We start from the raw sequence: 27,281 nt of genomic DNA, 5'->3' as shown, positions 1-27,281 counted from the left end.
TGTGTTTGTGTATTTTGGTCAATATGCACAACTAATTCTTGTACCTCATTGAGTAGTTGACCGTTAAAGCTATGTGATTTGGGTGATTTAAATTAGCACAATTAGTCTTCTTAGTTCAATGGAATAACCATTTGTCATAAACACTACTTCAGGACCCATAATAGACACGTAAAAAGATGTTAAAATTTACTTTCTGGCCCAACACTTTTTCTTAATAAAAAAATAACCTAAACTCGGTATCGGTAAAAAAATCTAAGTCTACTCAAACACAAATAACTCTATAAACAAGTATTAGGACAAAACCTGAGGTATTTAAGGCACACTAACAATAACATGAACTGGAAATATATGTGGCTTACTTTACAGAAAGGTACATTGAAGTCACATTAAATTGAAATACATTACCATGAAGTGGTTTTAACATCTTAGCTCCTATAGAACCGTTCAATAGTCAAACTGTTTCAGTCTTCTATCCTATTTTACAATGGTTTGTCAAATATTCATGATAACTAATGATTTTAACATGACACATATTTTACATTATTTATGTCAAAAGAATGGAATTTTACTTTTTTACTAAGCTATGAATGGTAAACTGAAAATCAATATTGAAGTAATCTGAATTACACCACTGCACAACTCAAGGTTACTCACATACTTGCAGTACCTTAGATTCTCCAGCCTTCATTGTTAGGAGCTCAAGTAAACAATTACCAGTTTAGTGCACTGCACTTATTCTTATTCATTTTAGTCAGTCACTTTTATGTGAAATAGTGTAACTGATAAAACTTAACAAAATATAAATAACACAATAACACTACTCTTAGTTCTCTTAAGTCTTTAGTTTGACTTAGTGTCACTGGCAAAACTCAACAATATATAATGACACAATGCTTCTCAAAAACTCTTAGTCTTCATTCTCTAAATCAAATCCTTGCATCATCTGTAAAGAAAAAAAAAATACAAAGATAAAATCAACTGAATACTCAATATGTTATACAGCATGAAAAGAAATGCCTGGGAATGATTTTGTATATTTGTTCCTTAGGTCAAAACATGATATAAACATATAAACACCATTTTCCAATATGGCCGACACATTAATATTATTATGGAACACCCTGTATTTTATGATTGTTTTAGAATGTAAGTGTGTTTTTATGACGTTCTTATTCTAGATATTTTTTCTCTTTTAGTATTCGTTTTGGAGTTATAGGGTGTTACAATGTAAGAGAAAATTAGGTGAAGCACTGGTTTTTGACAAGTCTATAGCAAGATGAAAGCTTCTGGCCGTTACGAGTCCTAGGGGCCAGCCCGGCCAGCACTAGGCCCTACTAATAAAGTGTTATTGATATCAATACTATGTGTAGAAATATGCCTTGGCATTATGAATATTCCTATAACTAAGACAATTACCTTCAAAACAAGCTTTTAAAACTATCTCTATAGCCCTTGCCATCTTTTGAAAAATACTTAATTTACATTAACATTTTTTGGGCGAAGCTAAAGTTCTGGAAACCTACAAATAAATTTATAAAGTATGTTTGTAAAATGTTCTATTAAAGTTTGATCAAGTTCTTGTGAAAATTTCCATTCATTACCAAGTCATTAGATGGTTTATGAAACCCTAAAAAACACCCTCTTTTAAATTCTGACAGACTGTCATATTAAGTTGTAAAAAGAGCTAAAAAACATTTATTTTTTTATAACTAACGTAGAATAAATTAAACCATGAAAATATCCTGAATATCTTGTCTGTTGCAAGATGGCCAACCATGCTTCAGTTGTTTCAAAAAGTTGGATAGGAAGGCGTGTGGTCTTATGTGATTGTTAGAACTAGAAGAGTAGCGGTACGCGTTTTAGAGAAATTTTTACTAGGCATGACTATTTCATCAAAAATATATTACAATGTTTGCGATACCATGTATATTAATTATATGATGTTATAATTTGTACCCATTGTTGCGCTGGTCAGGAACTAGTTCTGAGAAATGGATTCTCTCACTAAAATTAGAATATCTTAGTTGTTTAGTGAGCAAATTTTTACATTTAAAGAATTGTTGGATTAGTCATATAACATTTCATAAAAAAATATATAGGCTAGGCCTATCCATAACAGTTTTTTTAGTAGAATAACTTATCAGATCTTTAAGATCAAAGATAGATCTTAAGATACAACATTTTAACGGCTGTAATCCTGAATTGGTAAACATTAGAAACTGATACTTTGTGCTGATAATTGGTACTATTTGTCACCACTTGTGCAAAAGTTTATCACTTGGGCCTAGGTTTAACAAATATTAAAAATAAAATAACACAAACATACAAAAGTCTACTTAGAACCATTTCCAACTAACGATATATATTTCCTATCCCTTTTATTAACCCTACAATGCCAATTTACCTTGGGCCTATAGAATATTTGGAACATTTCCCATCGTGAAAAAAAACCAATGTTTTCATGGCGTATCATGAAATTAATTTATAAAAATGATGTGACGCAAAATTCTAGTTTATTCCCCCCCTAGAATTTTGCGTCACATCTAGCTATAGCTAGATATAGCTCCAACTGAGCGTCTGCAGGATTTCCTGAGCGCTTCTAGAGCTCTGAGCCTTTGACTGATCAATTTATTTCAATTTAATCGAAGGCTCAGAGCTCTAGAAGCGCTCAGGAAATCCTGCAGACGCTCAGTTGGAGCTATATCATCCCAGCCTAACGTAAAAGTGTTTTGGAGAATTTTGCCTAACTTTTAGAATGACTCTGTAGGGCCGACGAGTATCCAATCTTAAGCCAATGTGATATAAATACTCGTAACGAACTTTAAAATATTTAACTAAAGGCCTAGGTAAATAATATGAAATCGAATATAATGTAAAAGCACTCCCTACAGAGACGTCGGGGCCTGATTAATTTAATTGGACGGATAATTTGACGTGAGATGATTTAAAACAAATTTAGTATTAATTTACGTAGCTGATTGTTCAAATCAGCCCGCTCCCAAGACTTGGTTCTTTCACCCGCCAAAGACGGGGTTTAGAACTTAGACGACAAGTCTCGGGGTATTAAAACGTCGAATTAACTGGAGTAACTTAAGTAATAATTTAATCGTGAAACGAACCGAATTAACGTAATTTAATAGCCAATTGGTTTAAAAGTGCCGAAAAATATCCACCGCTAGTCACTGGCAGGCAGGAACTGGCGGGTTTTGTACGAGTCGGCAAGAACTAAGTTAATAAAATTTAGAAAATTATAATCGAACGTAAACGGATAAAATAAATGGCAGACGAGTATGCGTATGTTGGAAAAAGAATATTTAAAAGAAAGTAGGAAAGTCTGAAAACGTAGCTAACCTGAATCGATATCGTATGACGAAGTTAGTTTCGTTGTGCGAAGAGGCTTCTCGTTAACGAGTCGACGGTCGAACAGCGAATAATCTTGTCCGGCTCAAATCACGATTTCCTCGGTCGAGGCTTAATCGCTCTGGTGGTGAGTTCGAGAACTAGCCAACAGCTGATCGGAAATTCACCTGTTGAGCCGGTCTAGTTGTCGTCTGTCGTTGGTCAAACAAATAAACACCAGTTTGGGGTTATGTCGTCGGCGGCGTTAAATATCTGTAAAATCGGTCGGTTTAACTTTATTATGTGAAACGAAGTGCTATTATGAAAAATATGTAGTTGTGGATGTGTTTGTGTACTTCACTGTGAATAAAAATAGGCCTACGTTCTTTGGCCCATAGCCCAAGCTATGGCCAACACATAGGCCTCGGAGTAGGCTATTGTGGTTAAAAATCGGGTAAGTTCTGGTGTTCATTTATTCATAGTACGTTTTTACCCCCCTCAAAATTTGGTACCTTACAATGATTTAAAATTAAGGTAAACAGAGTAAATTACAACACTTTTTTAAAAAGAAAATTTTCTAGCTTACCAGATGTGCCAGGTTCTTCAGAAATGGGTTGTTCTGCAGAAGCGGACTGTTCAGCCGAAGCGGGTTGTTCTGTAGAAGCAGATTGTTCAGCTGAAGCGGGTTGTTCTGCAGAAGTGGACTGTTCAGCGGTAGCGGGTTGTTCTGCAGAAGTGGGTTGAGCGGATGAAGAAGACGAAGAACCTTCTCCGCTGGAGCATGCACCGTTGTTAGCAGAAGAAAAGAACTGGGTTATTGGCTTCTGCCAAGCCGGTGTCTCGCGAGGACAGTACGGGTTGCCTCCAGCATATTTGTTTTCTGCAAACAATAAATTTGTCATATTATAGGCAACATATAATGTAAATATTTTGATATTTTCCAAGAAAGCCAAGTGACTGATTCTAATTAGGAGAAAGCATGTTATGCATGAACTTTAAGGAACTTTTTTGCATGTTTTGTTTGTACGGTCTGGGGATGAAGCTGGTGTTGTACGGAATCTTTTGAGGTACTAAACAAGTGATCAGTTGCTTGAATGTAATCGAGTTAGTTTTTAACAAAAAAGATAGCAGATAGGTTGTGAGATTAACAGTGTATAGTCTTTACATTTATGAAACAATAAAAACAGATCCACCTCAACAGAACAATTTCAACAATTAGTATATAACATCATATTAAAAATTAACCTACCTCGGCATAATCTAGAATTCTACACTAAATTGACATCTTACATAGGGCTAAAATTTCTACAGTTTTTACCAGCTCACATCCGAAAAGGAACACAATATAATAGATTTAAACAGCTCTTAAAAAAAGACTTTTTATAAGAACTCTTCGCTACTCATAAGTATTAGTATAAGTATAAGTAACAGACTTCATAAGTATTAGTAAAAAAACCTGTAAACTTAATTTAAATTCCAAATAATCCTTCAATCATAGTTTTGTTAGAAATAAAAATGAAGCAAACTAAGTACTCTTTTAATCAAAAAATGTAAAGGCTAGTTAAGAGTTACAGGCTTAGAACTAACAGCAATATGATATATTTACTTAGCTGTAAGCCATTTTTAATTTAGTTTATGACTCAAGTTCATGTAATGGTACACTATATTGAATAAAGAATGTTTTGACTTTGACAACATGCTTAATTATTACTTAGCTCTCTTTCACACCAGCACGAAGCTGTTTAGAATATTGAATCATCTGCATCTGTTATTGTTAAATATTGATTAAATAGTTTAGGTAAAACATGCGATTGTTGCTTACATGTAGTACATTGTTGATTTTTCCCAAATATTTATTTACTCTTAAAAATTGTTGTTATATTAGTAATTTTCCTGATTGTCAAAACAATTGAAAAAATGGCAATGAAATGTGAAAACTATCTATTTAGTGCAACAGATTAGGAGAATAGCTTGTACCAGATGGAAACTGACTGGAATGTTTGTGAATGGACTTTTGAACTGGACTCTATCTATAGCTGCGGACAAGCCTACTGAGGCTTTTGTAGCTTTGAATGAAATGTATTTTGTTTATAATGTTTTGTTGCATGAATAAATAAATAAATCTGGGAGCTTTCATACCAGTGTGGGTTTACCGGACAGACTTAAACCTCTGTCTGGGTTGAAAGATCACCTGGACGAACCTTTCAATGCGGGACCAGACCGGATGGCTAGATTTTAAGCATTGGCTCATAAGTATGCTATCGCACTTGGGCGGAACGGGCTGGTTTCAGTACAGCTTAAGGAAGTTTATAATATAATTGTTAAATTGTACAATTACCTCGTCACAGCTCCGTAGTTTCCGTATATATTACGGCCGTTTCGGCATCAAAATGCCATCCTCAGATACATACACCTTTAGCATTAGATACAAAGAACATCGCCCTAACGGAAAAACTGACAAACAAAAATTCACTTTCGCACAACACCTGGTTGACAATAATCACGACTTACTTGATTTGGACAATGGCTTAGAAATTCTGCACGCCTGTATTAATGGAAATAGACTAGACACCCTTGAGGAATATGAGATTTATAAAGCCCATAAAATAAAATACAACAATGAATCCATACTAAATGACCAACTACAATTTAAATCTCACACTATTTTCAATAATATCATCAAACGAAGCAAGCCAAGGGATCAAAGTCCAAGAGATAATACCGCAACGGCTGGAACGAACTAGCAGTTGTCCAGTCAGCTTCCGTACACGTACTCATCATGTGTGTGACAGGCCTGTCTTTAGTTTTTTATGTTTTAAATGTTTGTTATCGTGTTACGTGTGTGTATCAAGTTTGACAACGCCAAATCCGGTGGATGTATGTATCTGAGGATGGCATTTTGATGCCGAAACGGCCGTAATATATACGGAAACTACGGAGCTGTGACGAGGTAATTGTACAATTATATTATAGTCATCAATTCAGCTCAGGGGCTAAACCATGTCTATTGATAAGGAAGTTTGTTGTTTTCGATATAGAGGAATCCATTTATATCGAGCACTTGATTAGTTTGTTTAAGCATTATATATATATTTTTTTTTATGACAGTGATGTAGGACAGTATCCTCGCTGCAGCAAACCATCTTCCATTTCATGATTACATTTTTACTAAAGATTTAATAAAACAAGCCTTATTTATTTCATATAAAAACATTTGGTTTAACGACCAATTAAATGTTGTTCTATATGGAAGGTAATGAAGTGTTTTAGCTAAACCCTCATACAAATTATGCATACAATTTACATATATCAAAATTTTAACTACAGAATTAATTTTTTCTTCTCTGGAGCCATCAAAACAAAAAATGGTCCCAGATTTGGCATTTTTATTTTTACACACATGGCTTGGATACAAATAAACTTATTTAGCACGGGAGCACTGTAGGCTACTTTATTTTTGGATACAACAAGTATACATAACCACATTTCTTTTATTCATTTCAATCAAATACACCCAAAAGTCAGAAAGTTTCAGTTTGAAAACGCCCGGATCCCGGCAGCTAGTGTGAAAGGTACGGGACGGGCCCGCACTGCACCAGCTGTGAAAGAGTGCTTAGGGGTCAAGGAAGGCCATGGTCCATTCAGATATCATTCAAGTAATGATAGCGGACCACTACAACTGTGTTCTATCAATGTCCGGCCTGACAACTCCCAGCTTATCTGGTAAACAATTCTTACCGAGTTATAAAAGGAAAAAACTGTTTTGTGTTTACGCTTACTTGTTTATGGATAGATATAAGTATATTGATCAAACTTGGCAAATTTATTCATCTTAAACTAAGCTATTATAAATAGCTTTCACTTAAAAACGTACACTTTATTAAACATCCTGAAGCAGCAAACCTATAGTTTAGCAAACCTACGGCCAGTTTAATGTTACCTATTTAAATAACTTAGATTTGTGAAAATAAAATCAGGCAAATGGAAATTATCTTAGTCTGCAGGTTTACTGCACCGGGGGTATTTGTGACTTTTCGATCGCCAGTACTTAAGTAAAGTGGAGATGTGTAGTTTATTATGTAAAAAATGCATGCACAACTTTAACAGAATAATTAATATAATTTCGAATTAATAGCACTTCATTTTTTTAGTTTTTAGGGATTGCCTGTTTTAATTGACCTTTTGAGTTATTCAACCTAGGTCTGGTCCCGTTACGGTCGGTTAAGAGTGGGGTCTAAGAGTTTTTGACAAGGCAATGGGAGAATGTTTGCCAATACTGTTTATTTACTTTTTTTTTAACCAACAACACTCTTCAAATCTTAACAAGGGCGTGAAAAACAACTGTGTTACAAGTAAATGTAGGCCTAAGTAATGTTTCTATTGCTAAGGATAAGGCAGGTATAAACCCAATTTTATTGTTTCATGCAGTTTAGTACATAGGCCTAAGTTAATTGTTTACTGCAGCCAAAGTTAAACAGTACAGTCAGTAGGTATGAATCTAGATCCATAGGCCTACCTAAAGTTTAAACTGTTCTTACAGTGCAATAGAGTTCAATCCAAGTCAAAATGATTTCTCACTACCGGTAATTTGAAATAGTTTATCTACAAAATAAAACATACTTGCAGAGTTTGTATCAGCAGAAGATGGGGTTACCGGGGCAGGGGGTGGGCCTTTACGGGAAGCTTTGGCTCCCGCAACTGGAAAAAAACATGCAACTCAATTAGTTTACAAGAATGAAAATTTCAATTTTTATATAAACATTAAAAGTCAAACATTTTGCACATTTTCAATATTTATAATCGGCCTAATTAAGGCATTGTACCCCACAATTTTCAGTCTTAGCCAAGACACCAGCAGTTCAACCAGAAGTTAGTTAGTTAAAATTGCTTTTAAAAGTAAAACTGAAGTCCAGTCCAAATAGTAATCCCCCCATAGAATTGATGGGCCTATCTATAGATTCCTAAGTGCTACCTGTGGACACTGAAACGTCTGTCCGGGAAACAACCATACTCATAGTCTTTTGGTCCTCTAAAAGTGTTCTAAAAACATATACAGGTGTCTACTAAATCTGGTTTGAAAAATTAAAATTTTCCAGTAGGCCTACAATTCAAGACAAATTCCTGAATTTTAAGAACTACTATCGGAATCCTACTTTAAGCTTTGTCACGCTATTTTATATTAACTCAAACTTTTAAAGGTTTTTAAAATATAAATCATTTGTATTACATTATGCATTTAACCATTGAGTATACACGTACTAGAGTAGCCACTCATTGAAGGTTATCGTTACCTGAACAGCGCTGTTGCAGGGTAGCGTCAGCGGCCCGAACTACTCTACCTTGGACATGTCAATAAGGCAGTTAAAGTGTTCTTTATTATTGCTTCCATTTTAGGTTGTAGGATGTCACTTTTGTTGATGAAATTTGTTTGTTTGTTTGTTTCTAGTTTTATTGTTTTCTAATACATTTTTAATACTAAATGATTAAAAGGTCCTCACTGCCCTACCGACAGACTACCGCGACCCAAGCGTCAGCGGCCCGAACTACGACGCCAAAATCGGTAACAACTAATAGCATTATCTGATGACTCTTATTTCATTTCATTTCATATAACTTTATTCATTTAAATACAATACATAGATACAGGAATGGCGTCAAGAGAAATTTAATAAAACTAACTAACTAAAATACTCGTCATTATCATGCATGGCATAACAACATACCATCAATATTAATAGCTTTTCAGATCAAATAAATTAAAACAATCAGTGCAATATGAAAGTTTATACATGAAAATATCAAAATTAAAAATATAGATAAAATTATTTTAAAACCAAAAGTTTCAATTGATATGAAACAGAGCAATTAATAACTTATAGAACTAAAACTCTTCAAAGGAGTACATAGCCTTGTTGATAAGAAACTTTTTCAATTTTAATTTAAATTTATTTTTGGAAGTTTCTAATTTAATTTCTTTAGGAAGTTTATTATAAAATTTGGAACCGGCATATTTAGGTGTCTTCGTAAAAAGTTGCAGAGTATGTGAGCTTGTGGCCAGGTTTTCTCGATTTCTAGTGAAGTAATTGTGATAGTCTCCAATAAGTTGTAATTCATTAAATAAAGTAAGTATAGTAAGTTCTTTTACTGATAATACTGTTTCATAGACATACATTCCATAAACAGTCATAATATTCTCAGTTTTAAAATATTCTTTGACTGAAGTTCTGCGTTTTAAATCGCACAAAATTCTAATAGCTTTCTTTTGCTTTTTTAGAATTGATTTTAATTTTTTTCTTTTTTGCTGCACCATAAAGTGAAACTCCAAATGATATGATTGAATGTATGTACACAAAATATATAATTTTAAAGTTTCCTTTTCACATAGGGGTTTTAATCTTGTTAGCGCATAAAGGCAAGATGAAATTTTAGAAAGTAACTGATCAATATGATGATTCCACTTCAAATTTTCATCAATTTCTAATCCCAAGAATTTGATGTGGTCTTACTTGATGCGGTGATTATATGTGTATACACAATGATTTAACTAATGTTAGAAATTGTGTTAGCGTATTTATTTTTCCAATAACTGGTAAGTTAAGCACTATAACATTAATAACAATAAGGCGATTCCAGTTATCGTCTCCCGTGATCGCAGCAATAACGGTGAGCATTTTTTCGGTTTCAGCAATTCCGATAATTGTTTCCCGCGATCGCGACAATACCCGTGAACATATTTTGCGGTTTTGGCGACACCGATAATCGTTTCTCGCAATCGCGGCTATACCTGTGAACATATTTTTCGGTTTCGGCAACACTGATAATCGCTTCCCGCAATCTCGGCAATACCCGTGAACATATTTTGCGGTTTCGGCCACACCGATAATCGTTTCCCGTGCTCGTGAGAACAGCAGCGGTAGTCTTTCAGTTAACTCACGAGTCCGATGACCAGGTTCCGGATTCCTGGAGGTTTTGGTTAATTCCTGGAGTTTTCCAGGATTTTTCAAGGTGTGATGAAATTCCCGAAGGTTTTCTCCAATTTCTGCCCAATGAACCTAATGATACATGGTCACGTATAATATACAGTTTTACCTTTAACACCAGCCGCATCCCTTGTTCTGACCATGTTTGGTATCTGAAACATTAATCACAAAGATAAGTTATGGTACTTTTTTAGGACCCCCAAACAAACCAAAACTTAATAGTGAATTTACTTTTTTTCTTATTCATAAGCCAACTCAGTTGGTAATTGCTAAGCCCAGGCGCATATTGAGCTGTGCGGCACCGAACACTACGGCATTGGGCGGTCCGGGCGGTGCAGCAGAGCACAGGGCAGCATTATTGGGTAAAAAGTCAGCCTCGCACAGTAACATCGCAGATTGGAAGCAGTGTCCGTACAGTTCTTGTATCTGAGTGATACAGTTTATAGTGTGAGCTTGTTGTTAAATATTAGAATTTAAGTTCTGAGTCAGATTCAGATGCTGATCTAGATTAATTGTTACTGCTTCACCAGAGAAAAAGAAAGAAAAAAGCGGAAATATCTGCAATGTTTAGTTCTTTTTGCATTTCTCCCAGATTTAATTCTTGTAATTACTCTTTATATATTTGTTTACTATGACTGGTAATGAACAAAACTAGATAAAAACGTACCATTTCTTTTAACTTCTCTAAATCCATTGCACAACACTAGTCTACACGGCAGGCGAACAATGCGACACAGGCACTTGTGTCTCGGCCACAAGTGCGCACAGTCCACTTTCAGGACTGTAATGTTCTGCCCTGTGATGCGCTAACCCTAGCAAATACGTGGTAACAAAAAAAGTGCCCTGCCCTGTGCTGCGTCTCAATATGCGCTGGGCCTAAATGTTTAACTTAACATGGGTGTCCAGAGGGTGGCCTGGGGTCTATAGGGGGTGGCCGGGGGTTGGGGTACGGAATCATAGATAAAACATACTCCCTTAGTAAATTCCTCATCCTTATGGAACAGCTGAAGACAATTTTATCGTTAGTTCTGTACGGTTTATGTAGAGGTCGTGTTTTGTTTACAATTTGTTTCCCCTTATTACAGCCATTTAAAACCTCGTTTAACCAAATAATACGATCTAATCATAAACAATAACCTGTCCCCTAGTTATATAACCAAACAGTAAAGCACAAATCAAGAAATTAACCCTAAAATAATAGAAACAAAGTTTCGTCGACACTAGCGCCCATGTGTCACGTCTAGAACTAGATACGAAAAACGTGCTTCAAAATATACAATGGGATGAGAAGTCTACTTGTGTTGGTTAGTCTATGACGGAATAAACCTCAGTAAAAAAGGTGGTCTTATGAGTACTTGAGAAAAATGATTAAAATGTTAATCTAAAATATTAGCTTTTAATTTTTTTTAAATATAAATTTGCTTTTACAATTTATTTGTTCTTGCTTTGTTGGGAAAATTTGAATACTTGCTACTGTGGTCACTGTCATAGCCTAATTGAATTTTTCAACTGTTATGTTTGACTTCACAATCTGAAAAAAATCGGTAGTTTTGGTCATAACTCCTAGACAAAATTGGCTATTTTTTCCAGATTTCCTGACAGAAAAACCTGGGTTTCCTGGTCTTGATTCTTAGACCCCAAGTGTGACTTATATGTACCTAGAGGTCTACGGGTCCGGAAGCTCCATATCTTCGGGTCTGGTCGGATCAACGGTTGGCACGAGAGATCCGTAAGGGCAGAAAACGATTAATGGGCCATGCTTGAGTAAAAAAATTCAATATGTGATAAGTTAAGTTGAGTTTTTATGAAACCGAGGTCACACCAACGCCATTCAAGGTGATATATCTCAATTGTAAGGAAGGGAGCGTACAAATACGATGTTATTTCTAGTTCATAACAATATAGGCCTAGCTAATTAAAGTGTTTTAACGGAAAAAAATTAGATAATGCTAAAGGGGTAGGCCAGCAATAGAACAACTTATTATGTTAACGTTCTTACATATTTCAACTAGGCCTAACTAGCAATACGAGGGTATAATTATAACTTAGGTACCGGTACTCTTAGTTCTAGAATAAGCTATAGGCCTAGGCCTATGTGTTTACTTAGTTTACAACTGCATCGAAACAGTCATTAATTTCCATTCAGCAATAAATGCAGTTTTATAACTTAGCTTACATATATTTTAGACACTTTCCATACCGGTACTCGACAGTTGGCGGGAACTACTAAACGCCATTTGGGCCGTGTTCCGGAGAAAAAAAAGTTCTTGCCACTTGATATTTTGGAGGATATGTCATCTGCATTATGACGCCATTATTGTTAAGTTTTACTGTGCCGTATCTTTGTCAGAGGGGCGGTAGGAGAAGTGGGAGGGGTTATTTCTGGTCTATTGCCAGTTTCACGCCTATCATGTAGGCCTAACTAAAGGCTATTTATACCCCACTACCAGTTCCGATACTTTTCAACATAGGCTAGCTACTTTAACACTTAATACTCAGGAATAGGCCCATATATAGTCACAATGAGTAGACCTAGCCTTAGTAACTTAAGCTAGGCCTACAGTGAGCCTATCATTCTAGCCTAGAACTCAGAATTGAAGACTTTCAACCTGCCATGAGTCATGTCAAATTATACCACAAGCAGCCCACGTTAACCAGCATCAAACAATAATATGATCAGGCCTAGGTCATTAACCATTCATTGAAACCGTAGGGCTACAGCCTAGGCCTAAGGGCTGAGTACTTAACTGGAAGAAAAATTGTAAGTTAGGCCTACGGAGAGTTACTCGTTACTCGGGACTGACATCAAATTAGGCCTTAGCCTACATCAAGAGAGAGAAAGCCAGATTGAAAAAATGACAGGATCTAAATAAGAGTACCTTTAAGCCAAAGTAACCTGGTAACAACGTGCTCTGGTGTAATTATAGAGCCAAGATTGGAGGAAGCAATTTCATAAAGTAGACATTACTAAAAAGAGAACGAGAACACTAATCATTACCTTAAGGATCTGTCCTGAAGCAACTGAACAACAGAACAACGAAGTCTGTATCTGTAGAACGATGCCAATACTTCTAGCCCAGTTCCAGTTTCTTTAGTCAAGTGGGCTAGTTAGTTTAGTTATAGTAGTACGTTTTCTCTTTCTGTGGTTACAGCGATAGCGATATTCAAAAGTGCGGGAAGGCCAGCCAAAATAGTACATGGAGTAGCAAAGCAACGGGTCTGACTTAGGGGAGGTATAAATGAGGCATTTAGTTCAAAATTCCTCCGTGAACAGCGCTGTAGTAGAGAGCACTTTGGCAATAAAGGTTTACTAATCGCAAAAATAGTTCTGTTCATAAAATAAAATTATAAATGCCTCAAATTCAATTTTACTATTTTTAATTATAAAATTAAACTATCATAACCTAACCGAACTAACCAAATTTGCTGATAAAGAAATAATATAACAAAAGTTTAGTAATCGGAAAAATAATTCTGTTTATTAAATAAAACTAGAAATTGCTCAATTAAAATTTTGTAATGACTTAATAATAAAATTAAACTGTAATAACCAAACCAAACCAACCAAACTTGCTGATAATAAAAAAAATCTTGGACAAAAAGTTAATGCTACTAGCGGGATTCGAACCCGGGACCTACAGTATACTAGCCCGGCACGCTAACCATTAGACCACCGAGGCCGATGGCTACCGAATGTTTTGTTACGGTAATGGCGTTCCCTCAGCTAATAAGAAGCCCTCAGCTGTCATCGTAGCCTCTTCTATACCTCCCCTGAGTAAATACCGCAAAGCAACGACTGCGAACTGCAATAAGAGTATAAAAATCTTAAATAGATCCATAGGCGTACAAAATTAATTGCTAAAATGTCAATTTTAGGTCTTTTCCTCCAAAGTTAGTTAGGAGCATTAAAAGCACGGCCGCCTGTCTACAGGCCGCGGCCTGGTAGAATTGGCAACATGGCAACATCACAAGTGGTGTTGTTCAGTAACAGACGTCCCATAAGGCCCCCTTCACACTGGGCCACCATGGTGGTGACACCGATGGTGACACAATATGGTGGCTACGTTACATTAGCATTGATTTAAATGGGACATCTTCACACTGAGCTTTGGTGGCGCGTCTGGCCGCGCGACCAGAAATGTGGTGGCTCGGGGTTGCGATTTTCGGATTTTCAAAGACACCAGTCTGGTGGCGCCACCACGTCACACCATGGTTTCTTATCGGACTGTTCACATTGGAGCAACTGGCAGCGCCACCAGTCACTACCCGTGGGCATTACAGTATACTACCCAATGTCGAAAAGATCCTGCGACTCCAAAAGAAGGCAGTAAGGATTCTTCTGTCATGCTCACTATAAAGAACACAGTAAGCCCTTGTTTAAGAGACAAAGAATTCTGACAGTTGTAAATATGTATATATTCCAATGCCTTGTTAGTATTAAGAACAGCATGAATGATTTACATGTAACCAGTTCAGTGCACAATCATGACACTAGGTTTAGTTCTAAGCTTGTCATTCCTCGGTCCAGGACTGATAAAAGAGCTAGGTCATATCCTGTTTCAGGAATAAAACTGTTTAATCACCTTCCTGGTCATGTGAGAAATCTGGAAAGAAAGAACTTCCAAACCGCAATATTTGATTGGCTGATTGAAAATCCTTTTTTCAAATTCAAAGAGTTTTTTGAAACTGTATTTAGTTAAGTTTTCCTCTGAACAGCCTGTTTGCTGTTTTTGCATAGTGCATGCATTTTGCATGAACTGCATTTGTTTGCTTTGTATCTTTTTGTGCATGGTCTTGAACATATTTTTTTCACATGGTTGGTTTTGATCGTTTTTTGCTTGGTTTGATTTTTAGATATTTATTTTATTTTATGTAACATAGACATAGCCTGTAACAATGTTGTTGTTGATTGGCCAAATAAATTCATTGTATTCATTGTATTCATTGTATTCACTAGTTTACTAATTTTTTTAAAGTTGTTAAGGTAATAAGTATGGGGAAACGATTTTAATGATATAACAAAATTTATACTCTATTTCATTAACATCTTTTCATCATTGCAATGTATACATTGAGTCAAGGTATTACAGTGTTACATATTAATAAATGATTATTTAACTATGTTTTTATTTAATTTTCCTCAACGTTAGTAGCAGTTTCTCTTACATCATTTACTATTTTTTTTAATGGATACAACAAAATGCATAACATACACAAAAATCGTAACTGTTGCTTACATAAATAAAGTCAATTACAATTGCAAGACTGCTCCCAGAGTTATGTATACTAATAAATGATTCCCTGAGCAAAGATTATTTTAGTATATTAGCGAAATTGGTTTTTTTTTTTAATTTTTGACCCTCTAAACGCAAAATTTCCCAATTTCTCTTCAGACCTTCTTAAAGAGCGTAAAAAAAATTAATTTAGTATATCAAAGTGTTTTTGTACTATTATTAGTCTAGGATAAATTTCAATTAATTGTTATTTTAAAATTCGCATGTTATTATTATGGGGAATATTGTAAAATGTTGTAGTCTGCTTGTGTATGGATATATTTTGATCAAACTTGGTAAATTTATTTATTTTATACTAAGTTATTAATATTTCACTAAAAACACACTTTTTACCCTCCCTGTAGCAGCAAGCCTATGTATTCTTAAAAATTAATGTAAATTAAATACATTTAATTGAAAATCGATTCAGGCAACTGGAAATTCGCTCAGTCGGCAGGTTTGCTGCGGCGGGGGTATTGTTTAGTAACATTGTACAAATACTAGTTCCAGAGCATACTAATATATTTATTTACTCTTATTCTTCCAACGATACATGCCAGTTTACAAAAATTGTTTAACAGTAAATAGAAAAAGACAATAATAATTGAAGTTTAACATAACAACAATAACAAATAATAAGCAACAACGACAATAAATGGCTCTAATAACATTTAACAGATAACAACAAATCAAGAGGAACAGAGAGAATGTTTTAGGAACTACTACTGATAGAGCTGGTTGGAGGATCTTCTATTACATGGTTACTTTTAGCGGTGTTAAACCGACCGTTATTTGACCTAATGTTATTTCAGTAGTTTTAAGTGAAAATAAAATCAGACAAGCGTAAATTCGCTTAGTCTGCAGGTTTGCTGTGATGGGTGGTTTTAAGAGTTAAACGTGCATTATTTATGAAGATTTTGTTAATAAATGGTAGTTTATTTGATTGTTAGGGAATTTGTATCACCTTTGTTGCACCTATGATGAAATGTAGTAATCTAGATTACGAACCATTTAATTGCGCCGGTAACAAGCCCGGGACCGACCCAATTTGTCATCAACTTGTGGAACTTTGACCTTTGATTTAATGTTAACTTACTATAAGAGTACTTATACTGCCATCGTTGGCTATATAAAATCAAATCCAACATTAAAACACGTTCATGTAGCCTACTTAAAGGATATTTAGCCATATTATTTATTTAATCATTTCGTTATAGGGAAATTCCCTGAAAAACTGGTTATAATGGTTGTTGTTTTAAAAGAACAATAACTTTTAAATCATCATCAATGGGAGTTTACTTTAAGATATTTATTTATTTTACCTATTATTTGGTTGCCTATGACATACACTAAACGTAGCCAGGATTAATGCTTTGTATTTGGAAAATAGTTGGGGGAAATAGGTAACTTTAGGGGCAAGGAGGGAATTTCGAGGCTGGAATAGTAAATTATACGAATAAATGCTATATACAGTGCTGATCCGGTGTACACTTTTTGCTCGAAAATTTTATATTTATTAACTAAACAAAATGCAATGTTGATTGTAAAATTAATAAATAGGCCACTCAAATAACTTAAAGTTTATAACAACAATCTTGTACGATTAGGATTTAAAATTTTATTTTGAAATGGTTATCAATGTTTAACCATTTCAACATACCATGATGTGCTTCAAACAGATCATGAATCGATGAAAGAAAGAAACAAACAAACCTAAGTAATTTATTAGATCTAAAGAATTTGTGGAGTTAAATAGTTAACATAAGATTAGTAAAAAATAACAATTTCTATACCTAGTATTAAGAATATAACAGGCGTACATGCATTTACCTCATAATAGTCACATTCACATAACAAAGAAATAGCGTTAAAATAAAAGTGATAATCGTCCATTAAGACTTTCAACCTGTAAATTAATCTGAAATAATGGGATCATTTGAACACAAGTAACGAATGTCAATGTAATACCATAGTTGGAGGATTAGGTGATTAGGTGACGGACGAAAATACGAGAATGATGTAATTAAGGTACATCGAGGATTAATAAGTTTACTGGCCACTCCTCGACCCCTGGTGAGGGGGCGAGTAACAGCCTTCACACAAATATCTTAGCCCGATAGAGAGCAGTGCTTTAGGCTGTGCTGAATTTTGAGTCAAATCCAAGTCTGAATGACTGTGGCGACTTGCATCAAGCACCTAGCGCTTAGCACCACTTCTCTCGAAGTTCCTGCTCACTAGGAGCACATACTTCTCGGCTATTGCTGAGTGATAGTGTTGCAGAAGAGTTAGAGCATTTGTGTGTTAGATACTTGATTTTCACTGCGGGAACCAAAAGACACAAAGACGTCTTAGTCGACTAACACGACTTTAAATCGAAAAGCGTACATGATGTTGAATAAACAGCTTGTTATTGAATTAGTTAACCACTCCTGTTTGCATTTAACTATTAAAATGGTTGATTAAATAAATAAAACATAACACAGTGGATTGAGATGTGTTTGGCTGAGATCTAGCGGTGAAGAGGCGAACTGTTACGAGAAGTACGACAGCTACACCTAGCGGTGATTAGGTGAACTGTTGTGGACCTCCACAGCTAGTTCGCCTCTTCATCGTTACATAGCTCCAACTACTCAATAATCTCAATCCACTGTGTTTTATTGATAATAACTTAAATTGTTCAATGAAAAACAGGCAAACTTAATTAATACAAAAACAAGCGGTTTATTCAAGTTCATGTAGGATTTTTTTGATTTTAAAGTCTTGTTAGTCGACAAAGAAGCCACTGATAGTATCCTACTGGCTTCAGTAGTATCAAAGAAATGATCTACGATAATATAAACGATAAATGCTGAATACAGTGATCGAACACTTGACTTCGACTAAACACATGTGATGGTAAAATTAATAATTATGTCACTCAAACAAGTTCGAGTTTATAACAACAATCTTGTACGATTAAGATTAAAAATGTGAATTAATTGATGTTTAACCTGATTCGTATTGTGGTGTGCTTCGTGCTTCCAAGCAACTTATTGGAGGTTAATTTAGAACACAGGCACAGGAAGATCACTTGTAAGTATTCTAAATACTGTAAGTAATCCTTATCGATTATACTAACTGTGTTACAGCACTTGATGGCCTTAGATCCGGGTACAGACATCACAAGCCGCTTCTCACCAGGCCATTTCACGGTCAACATTGCACTGTAGTCTACGACAATGCTCTGTATCATCACTTACAGACTTGACACTGCTGCAAACGATTGAAAGTTTACCCATGCAAGAGGGCGAAATGTTTACTAGACTGAATTTTAAAAACTCGTTTTATGTCACTGTACATTTAAAAACAAACGGTTAATTCGTATGCTTTTATAACTATGTCTTTTATCGTTTTAAGGATGGTTTTCGCTGCCACCGATTAATTGATGTCAATTTTGATATCGAAAATCGATCGTGAAGATTCGATACCGGTACAACCAGACACGTCTGAGAAGATCATGGTATAGAAAATTCGCGCTTTCATCGCGATCACGAATAGCGACAATAAAGTTTCCGTGACCACGGGAGACGATGATGATGTCTCCACACAGGAAGTGATCACAATTTTGCCGTGATCGCGGGAGACGATGATGATTTGTCCGGTTTAAAATTGAACTTGAGCGTTTTTGAACACATATTGTGTACGTTCAGCATCGAGCATTATTCAATGAAACCTTATAAGTATAAGCATTGCCTTTATATCTGCACAGGTGTAGATATAAAGTCAATGGTATAAGTAAATGGTTTGAGATTCTAGTAAGTTTGATAATCAAAGGTTTGTACGGGAGTGCGAGGTAAGTAACCAACATTCGCTGTAAATGACGATGAACCAGTGGTGTAGCCAATGGGGAAGGGTTAAGGGAGTCATACCCCCCCCCCTTAACAAAAGGATTTTTCCGCGATCGTTGAAGATGATCATTATGTCTGTGATCGCGGTAAAGTAACCATAAGTAGCAGTAAAATCAGGAATGTTTAAAGCTCACTAAAATATTGGGTCTTAAATTTTGAATGTACAATAATATGTGGAACTCGATTACCCTGGGTAATGGGGGAGACCAACATGACATAAAAATATATTAAAACCCATAAATCTCCTAAAATAATGAATAAATGGTCATTATTTTGATGAATAATTTGCGTTTCATATAATCAAAATACAATTACAGTAGTATTGCGCAATCATGATAAGTTGTCATTAACCTTGTTAGTAGTTTTATTACTACTATGAACCTATGACATAAAACATCGCCTTATTCATTCTCTTTGATATATTCCATTCTTTCTTGGGTTTCTCTTCATCTACACATTCAACAAGTTGCCATGGCCACTAATTACCCAATCACAAGCATTATTTATGTCGTCTCGTTGTGACGGTAAACAGCTGACAGACAGATGTGTAAGGGCAGACGTGTCTGACAGTGCAACTGCAACTGCATAGCTTGACCTTGATGCTATCAGCCAATATTTCTTTGTTACGCTTCCATTTTATTTTATTTTTCAAATAAACTCTTTCAAAAACAATAATGTGGGAACCTACTACATATACATGATGGTCAAACATAGTTAAATATACAATGCATTTCAACACATTAGACTAAAGAAACGTAATTTATAAAATTTCCTCGGTATTTTGCATGAATGAGGTTATGTAACATAATTTTAGAGGCATCTATATTGACCACAGTTGATCCACCTTATTGTTACTTATTATTCCTTTTGTAAGCTTCGGCTGTGGCCCTCAAATATACAGGGTGTTCATAAAAGAATGCCGGGATTTTAAATGGTTATTGCTGGGATACTATTCAAAGTAACCAAAAGGTTTGTACGTCAAATTGAAGCTCAAATAAATACGTTTTTCCGTGTAGCAAGGGAGGAAACTTTGACCTTGGTATGCGCAAAACAGGTGCGCGGTGGTAGACCGCTATTGCGACTCACAATTCCGACATTTGAGCTTGGAGCTGCAAGTGAGAACAAGTTTTATTTAATCCATTGTTGCTGCAAACCAACCGAAAAACTAGAAAAATTAATTATAAAAAATTTAATCGAATAAAAGTGTCCACAGTATAACATAAATGAATATTAGTAAAAAGGTCTAAACCTAGTGTTGAGAATAAAACAGACGTAAACTTCATGCATTTACCTCAAAACAAGTTACATAACAACGAAATGGTGTTAAAATAAAAGTAATAATAGACTCTTAACCTATAAATTAATCTGTAATAACGGGATCACCATTTAAAACACGTGACGAACGAAATCGTTGTTGGCTTAGGTGACGATCAAACAAGAAGAATAGGTGATGTAAATAATATACATCTCGGACTAGCAGGATTACGGGCCACGCCTCGACCCCAGGTAAGGGGCACGATTTGCAGCTTCCAAATAATAATTATTTAATTTGTAGTTTGGATTTGGTAATAAGCGTGTATGAGGAGAGTTGGAGTATTCATGTATTTTAGCCATCTGACTCAGTGCGGGAGTCAACGTATAAGAAGGTGTTTTGTTAATTACCAAGGCTTTAATTTTTTTTTATGTGCAACATTTTCAATCTATAGCTTATTATTGTCTTTCTAGCTGAAGCCTATTTTGTTTCTTGATTTAATACACTTAAAATTAATAGTTATAAATTTGCTACAGTGGATAGCCATGGTGTCACGATCTAGCGGCGAATACACAAACTACTAGGCCAGTTGCCTCTTATCGCCGCAGAAGCGCTTTCTGGCTTCTGTGTCTTCAGCTAACATTAGAATAACTACAACGTAATACAGGGTGTCACAAAAAAGTGTGATGGGCTATACAGGATCTACATGCAAAAATAAGTCAAAAATGAAGAATACAATTTTTTGGATTTCGGCTTAGTTTAGCCGTAATCCGCCATTTTGTTTTTTGGGGAAAATATTTATTATTTCAAAATCCCTTTGAGATATTTTTACGAAACTTGGCAAAATTTTTTACACTATAGTACGTAACATTTATAAAAAAATTATTATTTTAACTTTCCAAATTTCAAAATGGCGGCCGTTTGAATTTTTTAATGCCAAATTTCATGAAAACCGGTACCTAAATCAAAATTTTGTAAGACACAAAAGTTTTAGTATTTATTATGACAAATCCAACAAAACAAAAATGAATAAAATCGGTTCATAAATAAAGTAGCTGTGTTTATTTTAGTAATTTAGACTGAAATTACTTAATACGTTACATAAACTATTACATTACATTTAATACATTACATTTAATACATTACATTTAATACATTACATTTAATACATTACATTTAATACATTACATTTAATACATTACATTTAATACATTACATTTAATACATTACATTTAATACATTACATTTAATACATTACATTTAATACATTTTATAATAATAATTTCAGTCTAAATTACTAAAATAAACACAGCTTCTTTATTTATGAACCGATTTTATTTATTTTTGTTTTGTTGGATTTTTCATAATAAATACTAAAACTTTTGTGTCTTACAAAATTTTGATTTAGGTACCAGTTTTCATGAAATTTGGCATTTAAAAATTCAAACGGCCGCCATTTTGAAATTTGGAAAGTTAAAATAATAATTTTTTTTATAAATGTTACTTACTACAGTTTAAACAATTTTGCCAAGTTTCGTAAAAATATCTCAAAGGGATTTTGAAATATTTTTCCCAAAAAACAAAATGGCGGATTACGGCTAAACTAAGCCGAAATCAAAAAAAATTTATTCTTCATTTTTGACTTATTTTTGCATGTAGAATCAGGTCCTGTATAGCCCATCACACTTTTTTGTGACACCCTGTATAAAATACCCTCCCGAAGCAAATCTGCAGATTAGGCTAATCCCAACTACCTGATTAAACAATATAAAATATTGTCTTAAAATGGCATTTCTATTCCTTGTATGGAGAAAACAATTTGAAATACACAACATAGAGTAAAATATCGTGTACACATGGTGGGGTGCTATGGTACAATTGGGGGTTGCTCGTCCTCATCCTCCAGTGAATAGCGTTTTTACACTACTAACGTACAACTATTCGAACGAGTTCGCGAACCATCATTATCAGACTGGTTTCCTACTTTTGACCCTCGAAGCAAAAGAAATGCAATTTCTCTACAAACCATTTTTGTAGCGATAAAAAATAAAATAATTTAGTATATTGAATCGTACTCGTACGCCTAATAGAGACAGGGAAAATTCCGCAAAACTGTACATTTAAAATTCCCGTTATCTTAATGGAGAGTAAGTAAAATGTTGTAGTTTGCTTGTTTGAGCATATAGTTTGATTAAATTGGGCTAACTTACTTTTTAGTAATTCTCTTAATTGTTTAGGTGTAACTTAAATAGATCATACTTTTTTAGCTGACAACAGCTACTTTTACACAGTTACAACAGTTTACAACAGTTAGTGTATTAGTTTATTAGTTACAACAGTTAGTTTTACAACAGTTACTTTTTTAGGTATCCGTGCACCGGAACAAACAAATTTTGTTTCTGTACTATAGCTGTTCTAGTTTAATGTATTTATCTTAGATTTTTATTGTAAATTAACTAAATCTACTTAATTTCTATGCTAAACTATTTATTTTATAAAATATAATTTATAATTTTAAAATGTTCCTTTAGTCACTGCTATTCGTGAAGCAGCTGAGAGGTCCGCATAGTTCGCCTATTCACCGCTAGGCGCCAAGTAGCGTAGAGGTCCATATTTCCCCTAGTCACCGCTAGATTTCTCTTAAATCGACCACAGTTACTCACCGTCGATTGCTTTATTATTTCATTATTTAAATAGTTATGAAACTAAACTAACATTAATATTGTTTATATTTAGCTAACAATAGAAGTTGAAAGTCAAAATTGATTGACAATTTTGTGGTTTTTAGTATATTAGTTTCCTAAACACGCTATGTCCCTGCTAGACTCTCGCAGCGTTTCTAGAGTAGCTATTCTAAGACATGCCGATTAAGCTGGTGAAGTTACATTCTCTTATTCTCTTCATAACCTTATAACACTCTTTGAAAAGCCGAGAGTCGAATCCTTACTTGGTAAGTCGGACTCGATGATTGGCTTATAATCTTGATATGTGTGAATAGCCGTTATTTCGTTAGCGTTGTTAAATTTTAAATCTCACCGCTCCGCGCTTACACTGAAGGAGGGCTTTAATTATCCTATGAAAATTGAATACGATGCCTAAATCTACTTTGAGTTCCCCCGATAATTATCCTTAATTTTTTATGAAGTTGGCGGTCTCTTTTAACTTTGCATTTGCCCGTCCACATGGACTATGGGAATCTGTGCGTGGAACGTTCCACGCGACGCAAAAGCAAGGGGCGAATCCGTATGTACAGTACAAGCATGAACTGTACGGTAATAGTAGTTTACGCAACGATTGCGTTAAGTGAGTCTTTGCGACACGAGTAGAAAATTTAAGGCACGAGCCTTGGCGAGTGCCTTAAAAACTTCTACGAGTGTCGTAAAGACTATTAACGCGAGTTGCGTACACTACTTTACCTACGACCGTTTTTTAATTACTATCAATCTGGATTTAATTACTAACAATCACTAATGATAACTTTTTAGAGAGGTTATGTTTTCGTGTATTGTCATTGCCACTGAAAGTGATGCAACGACTTGTTGTATAATCAGCTCATTTCCTGTAATTACGTGTTTGTTAAACTTCGTTAAATATTACATTGCTAGCAGCATTCTTACCATAAATAATATTGTATCAGGTACAATTCGGCAAATATTTCATTTATTTTTGGACTTCCACCAACTTAATTAAGAATACGCGAGTATCAACATGAACAAGTCGGATCAACAATTAAATTGGTCAACTGATCAGCTGATTAGTTGACGTTCGAAGCATTACAATTTTAATTCTTTTCTCTCAATACTTGAACCTCATTGGTTCGTTACCTGTGTGGATATGAGAAAACTATGCGGATATGAAAGTAAACAGCTGTAAATTGAAACTTTTCAATTCTAAGAACTAGACTGAAATGGCTACTTTAAAAATCCTGAAGCATGCCCCCCCTATGCCGTGATACAACCAAATCTAGACTTAAACTGCAGACAATCTGTTGTGTTTTTATCATGATTGATTTGTAGCAAACGGATTGATGTTTAAAAATTAATAATTACAACTTATGTCAATCAATCCAGTATATTTTGGAGGACGCACGTTTCGACCTTTAGGTCATTTTCTGCTCCGCTGTTGTACTAGGTTATTGGCACTTAGTTGCATTGTTGGTGTAGCAACCGCGTCAAATAGTTTACATTGAGAAGCATAGTCTGACCACGTAAACACAAAAACACGACACTGACGAAAACATTTAGTAAAACTATCACCGTGCGCACGCGGGGCTATAGAATACAGGTGCGCACGGCTGAACGGGCTCGGGACTGCGGCGGCACTCTGAGTGCGCACGGTGATAGTTGACATGTTATAAATTTCTTTTTGAGCCTAATTGCTACTCAAAATGGGGGATTTTGGGGGAAAATCAACAATTTTAAATGCTAAGCCCCATCGAGTGACCCCTCATTTTGAAGGTCGTGATAAAGGAAAACTAACAACGCAAACAAGAAGTCTCTATCTCAATCCAGTAAAAAATGGCGGCTGATTGAAATCATTAGAAATCAGAATTTAACTTGCAATTTTATTTTCAATTGGCTGCCATATTTTACTGTGTTAAAATAGAGATCTCTAGTTTTCGTTGTTAGTTTTCTTCATCACGACCTTCAAAATGAGGGGTCACTCAGTGGGGCTTAACATTTAAAATGTTTGAGTTTCCTCCAAAATCCCTCATTTTGGGTTTGGGAACCAAGTAGCAATTAGGCTCAAAAAGTTTTTCATAAGATGCCATAACGGTGTGTAGAGTTTAATTTTCCTAGTGTGAGCCGATACAAAATTTACAGGGGGTCTCCAGACTTGGAAAACTGTAAGTTACATTTAACTTCTGAGAATTTAAATTGGCAGCCATTTTTACTGGATTGAGATAGAGACCTCTAGTTTGCGTTGTTGGTTTTTTTTTAACAGGACCTTGAAAATGAGGGGGTCACACAATGGTTCTTACCGTTTGAAAGTTTTGAGTTTTCTCCAAAATCCCCCATTTTGGGGATGTACACCAAGAGGCGGTTATGCCCAAAAAGTACTTGATAACATGCCATAGAGGTGTGCAGAGTTTAGTTTTTCTAGTATGGGCCGTTAAAAAATTAACAGGGGGTCTCCAGACTTTTTAATAACCCTGTATTTATATATAGGCTACATATTATTTTATATGTGTGAGTTCCTGCTGCATTAGCTGTGTGGGCATCACACGCGTTCACCCAATTTTCTCGGAAAATACATTAACCACTGTGTGAACTTGGTTATGACTGACTAGTGGAGTGGCGCTCCTACAGATTTTTTGGTGAATTAGGAAAGCTGATGACTGCTACAGCAATGTAACTTGAGTGTTTGGGCTTCCAAATCTCCAGTTAAAGTTATTCCGTGTACAACATTTCCTAATATGAATAACCAATGAATAATTTTAATAACCTCATTATTTCGTGGAAAATAGGATAATAAATATAATAAACGGATTATAACAAATAATTATCATATTAAAATTTTACATAAATATTATTTAGTGATAATTCCATAAAAAAAAAAAAAAAAAAAAACAATTTGTAAGAAGGTCCATGGTGTCAGAACTATAAGGTAAAAATTTGATTACAAAAATAAATAGATCAAACCATTGACTAAGCAACACAAGGGAGTATGTTTTTTTATCTATGATCAAACTTATAGTATTTATCAAATTAAACTTAAATCATTGAATTCATTGTTATTATGCTAATACTCGTCTATGCACAATAATAAGCTTCGGTTGACATGCTTCGACCATGAGTCCACCCCTCAATACAATAATACTCGTCTCAAAGGGAGTGAGCGAGCTGGTCTAATCAAATCAAAATCTCTTTATTAATTTTGAACATACATACAAGAATAGTGACATAAAACTTATATTCAAAAGGCACTATGCTTTAACAACTAATTTCAACAGTAATTAGTTTAACAATAATTTAGTCAACAGTTTATAGTATAGTTTGATTCATAACAAAACAACGAACTGAGGAAAGTCCTACAAAAATATTTATGATAACCCAACTTAACATAGCCGCAGCGCACTGTACAAGGGGCCTCCGGATAATACCAAAGTACCGGATTTTGTTGTACAAATTTCACCAACTTAATTCTGTTCTATAGTTATAGCTGTATTATGTATTTATTTGTTTTGAACTGTTGAAAAACATAAGATTAGTTTTATTGGAACTAAAAAAATAGACTATTCCTCCTTAAATAAGACTAGATACTTTTTAGTTGCTCTGTACAAGCCAATGATAATTTTTTGACGATGTTATTAAATTAGAGTAATCTGCATATACTACAAGTTAACTGCTGATACAATTATTATTATTTATGACTGAGGGGATACCGTTGTAGCAAAGAAATAATAAAGGTCCAAGAATGCATCCTTGAGGAACACCATAATCAGTGGTAAGAGCTGATGTGGAATATTTATTTATGGCAATTCTATCATCTTTAAAAGATGTAATTTAAATATACTGAATTAATAATACAAGATAAAAACTCTAAAGAT

At 34.7% G+C, this 27,281-nt stretch overlaps 1 protein-coding gene across 1 annotated transcript; it reads right to left on the bottom strand.

Moving 5' to 3' along the window:
- Positions 1–329: 329 nt before the first annotated feature.
- On the bottom strand, positions 330–13,438 carry LOC128998177 (PCNA-associated factor-like). The gene is made up of 5 exons (XM_054424193.1): positions 13,318–13,438; positions 10,429–10,471; positions 7,960–8,037; positions 3,926–4,219; positions 330–943 (listed from the first exon to the last, which is right to left on the bottom strand). Exons 2-5 carry the CDS (start codon positions 10,460–10,462, stop codon positions 927–929), a joined length of 423 nt encoding a protein of 140 aa, XP_054280168.1. The 5' UTR covers positions 10,463–10,471; positions 13,318–13,438; the 3' UTR covers positions 330–926.
- Between the last annotated feature and the right edge of the window lie 13,843 nt (positions 13,439–27,281).

The sequence above is a fragment of the Macrosteles quadrilineatus genome, unplaced genomic scaffold (genome assembly GCF_028750875.1).
Source record: "Macrosteles quadrilineatus isolate MER2022 unplaced genomic scaffold, UCM_ALF_1.0 Scaffold_7__1_contigs__length_78375512, whole genome shotgun sequence".
NCBI lineage: Eukaryota > Metazoa > Arthropoda > Insecta > Hemiptera > Cicadellidae > Macrosteles > Macrosteles quadrilineatus.
The sequence above is the reverse complement of the archived record's forward strand: the minus strand, read 5'-3'. Positions and strand labels throughout refer to the sequence as shown.

Coding starts and splice junctions, on each gene's coding strand:
- LOC128998177 (XM_054424193.1), bottom strand. CDS start 10,462: ATGGTCAGAACAAGGGATGCGGCTGGTGTTAAAG. Junction 8,038..10,428: donor GGATGCGGCTGGTGTTAAAG/GTAAAACTGTAT, acceptor GTTTTTTTCCAG/TTGCGGGAGCCAAAGCTTCC. Junction 4,220..7,959: donor TGCTGATACAAACTCTGCAA/GTATGTTTTATT, acceptor TATTGTTTGCAG/AAAACAAATATGCTGGAGGC.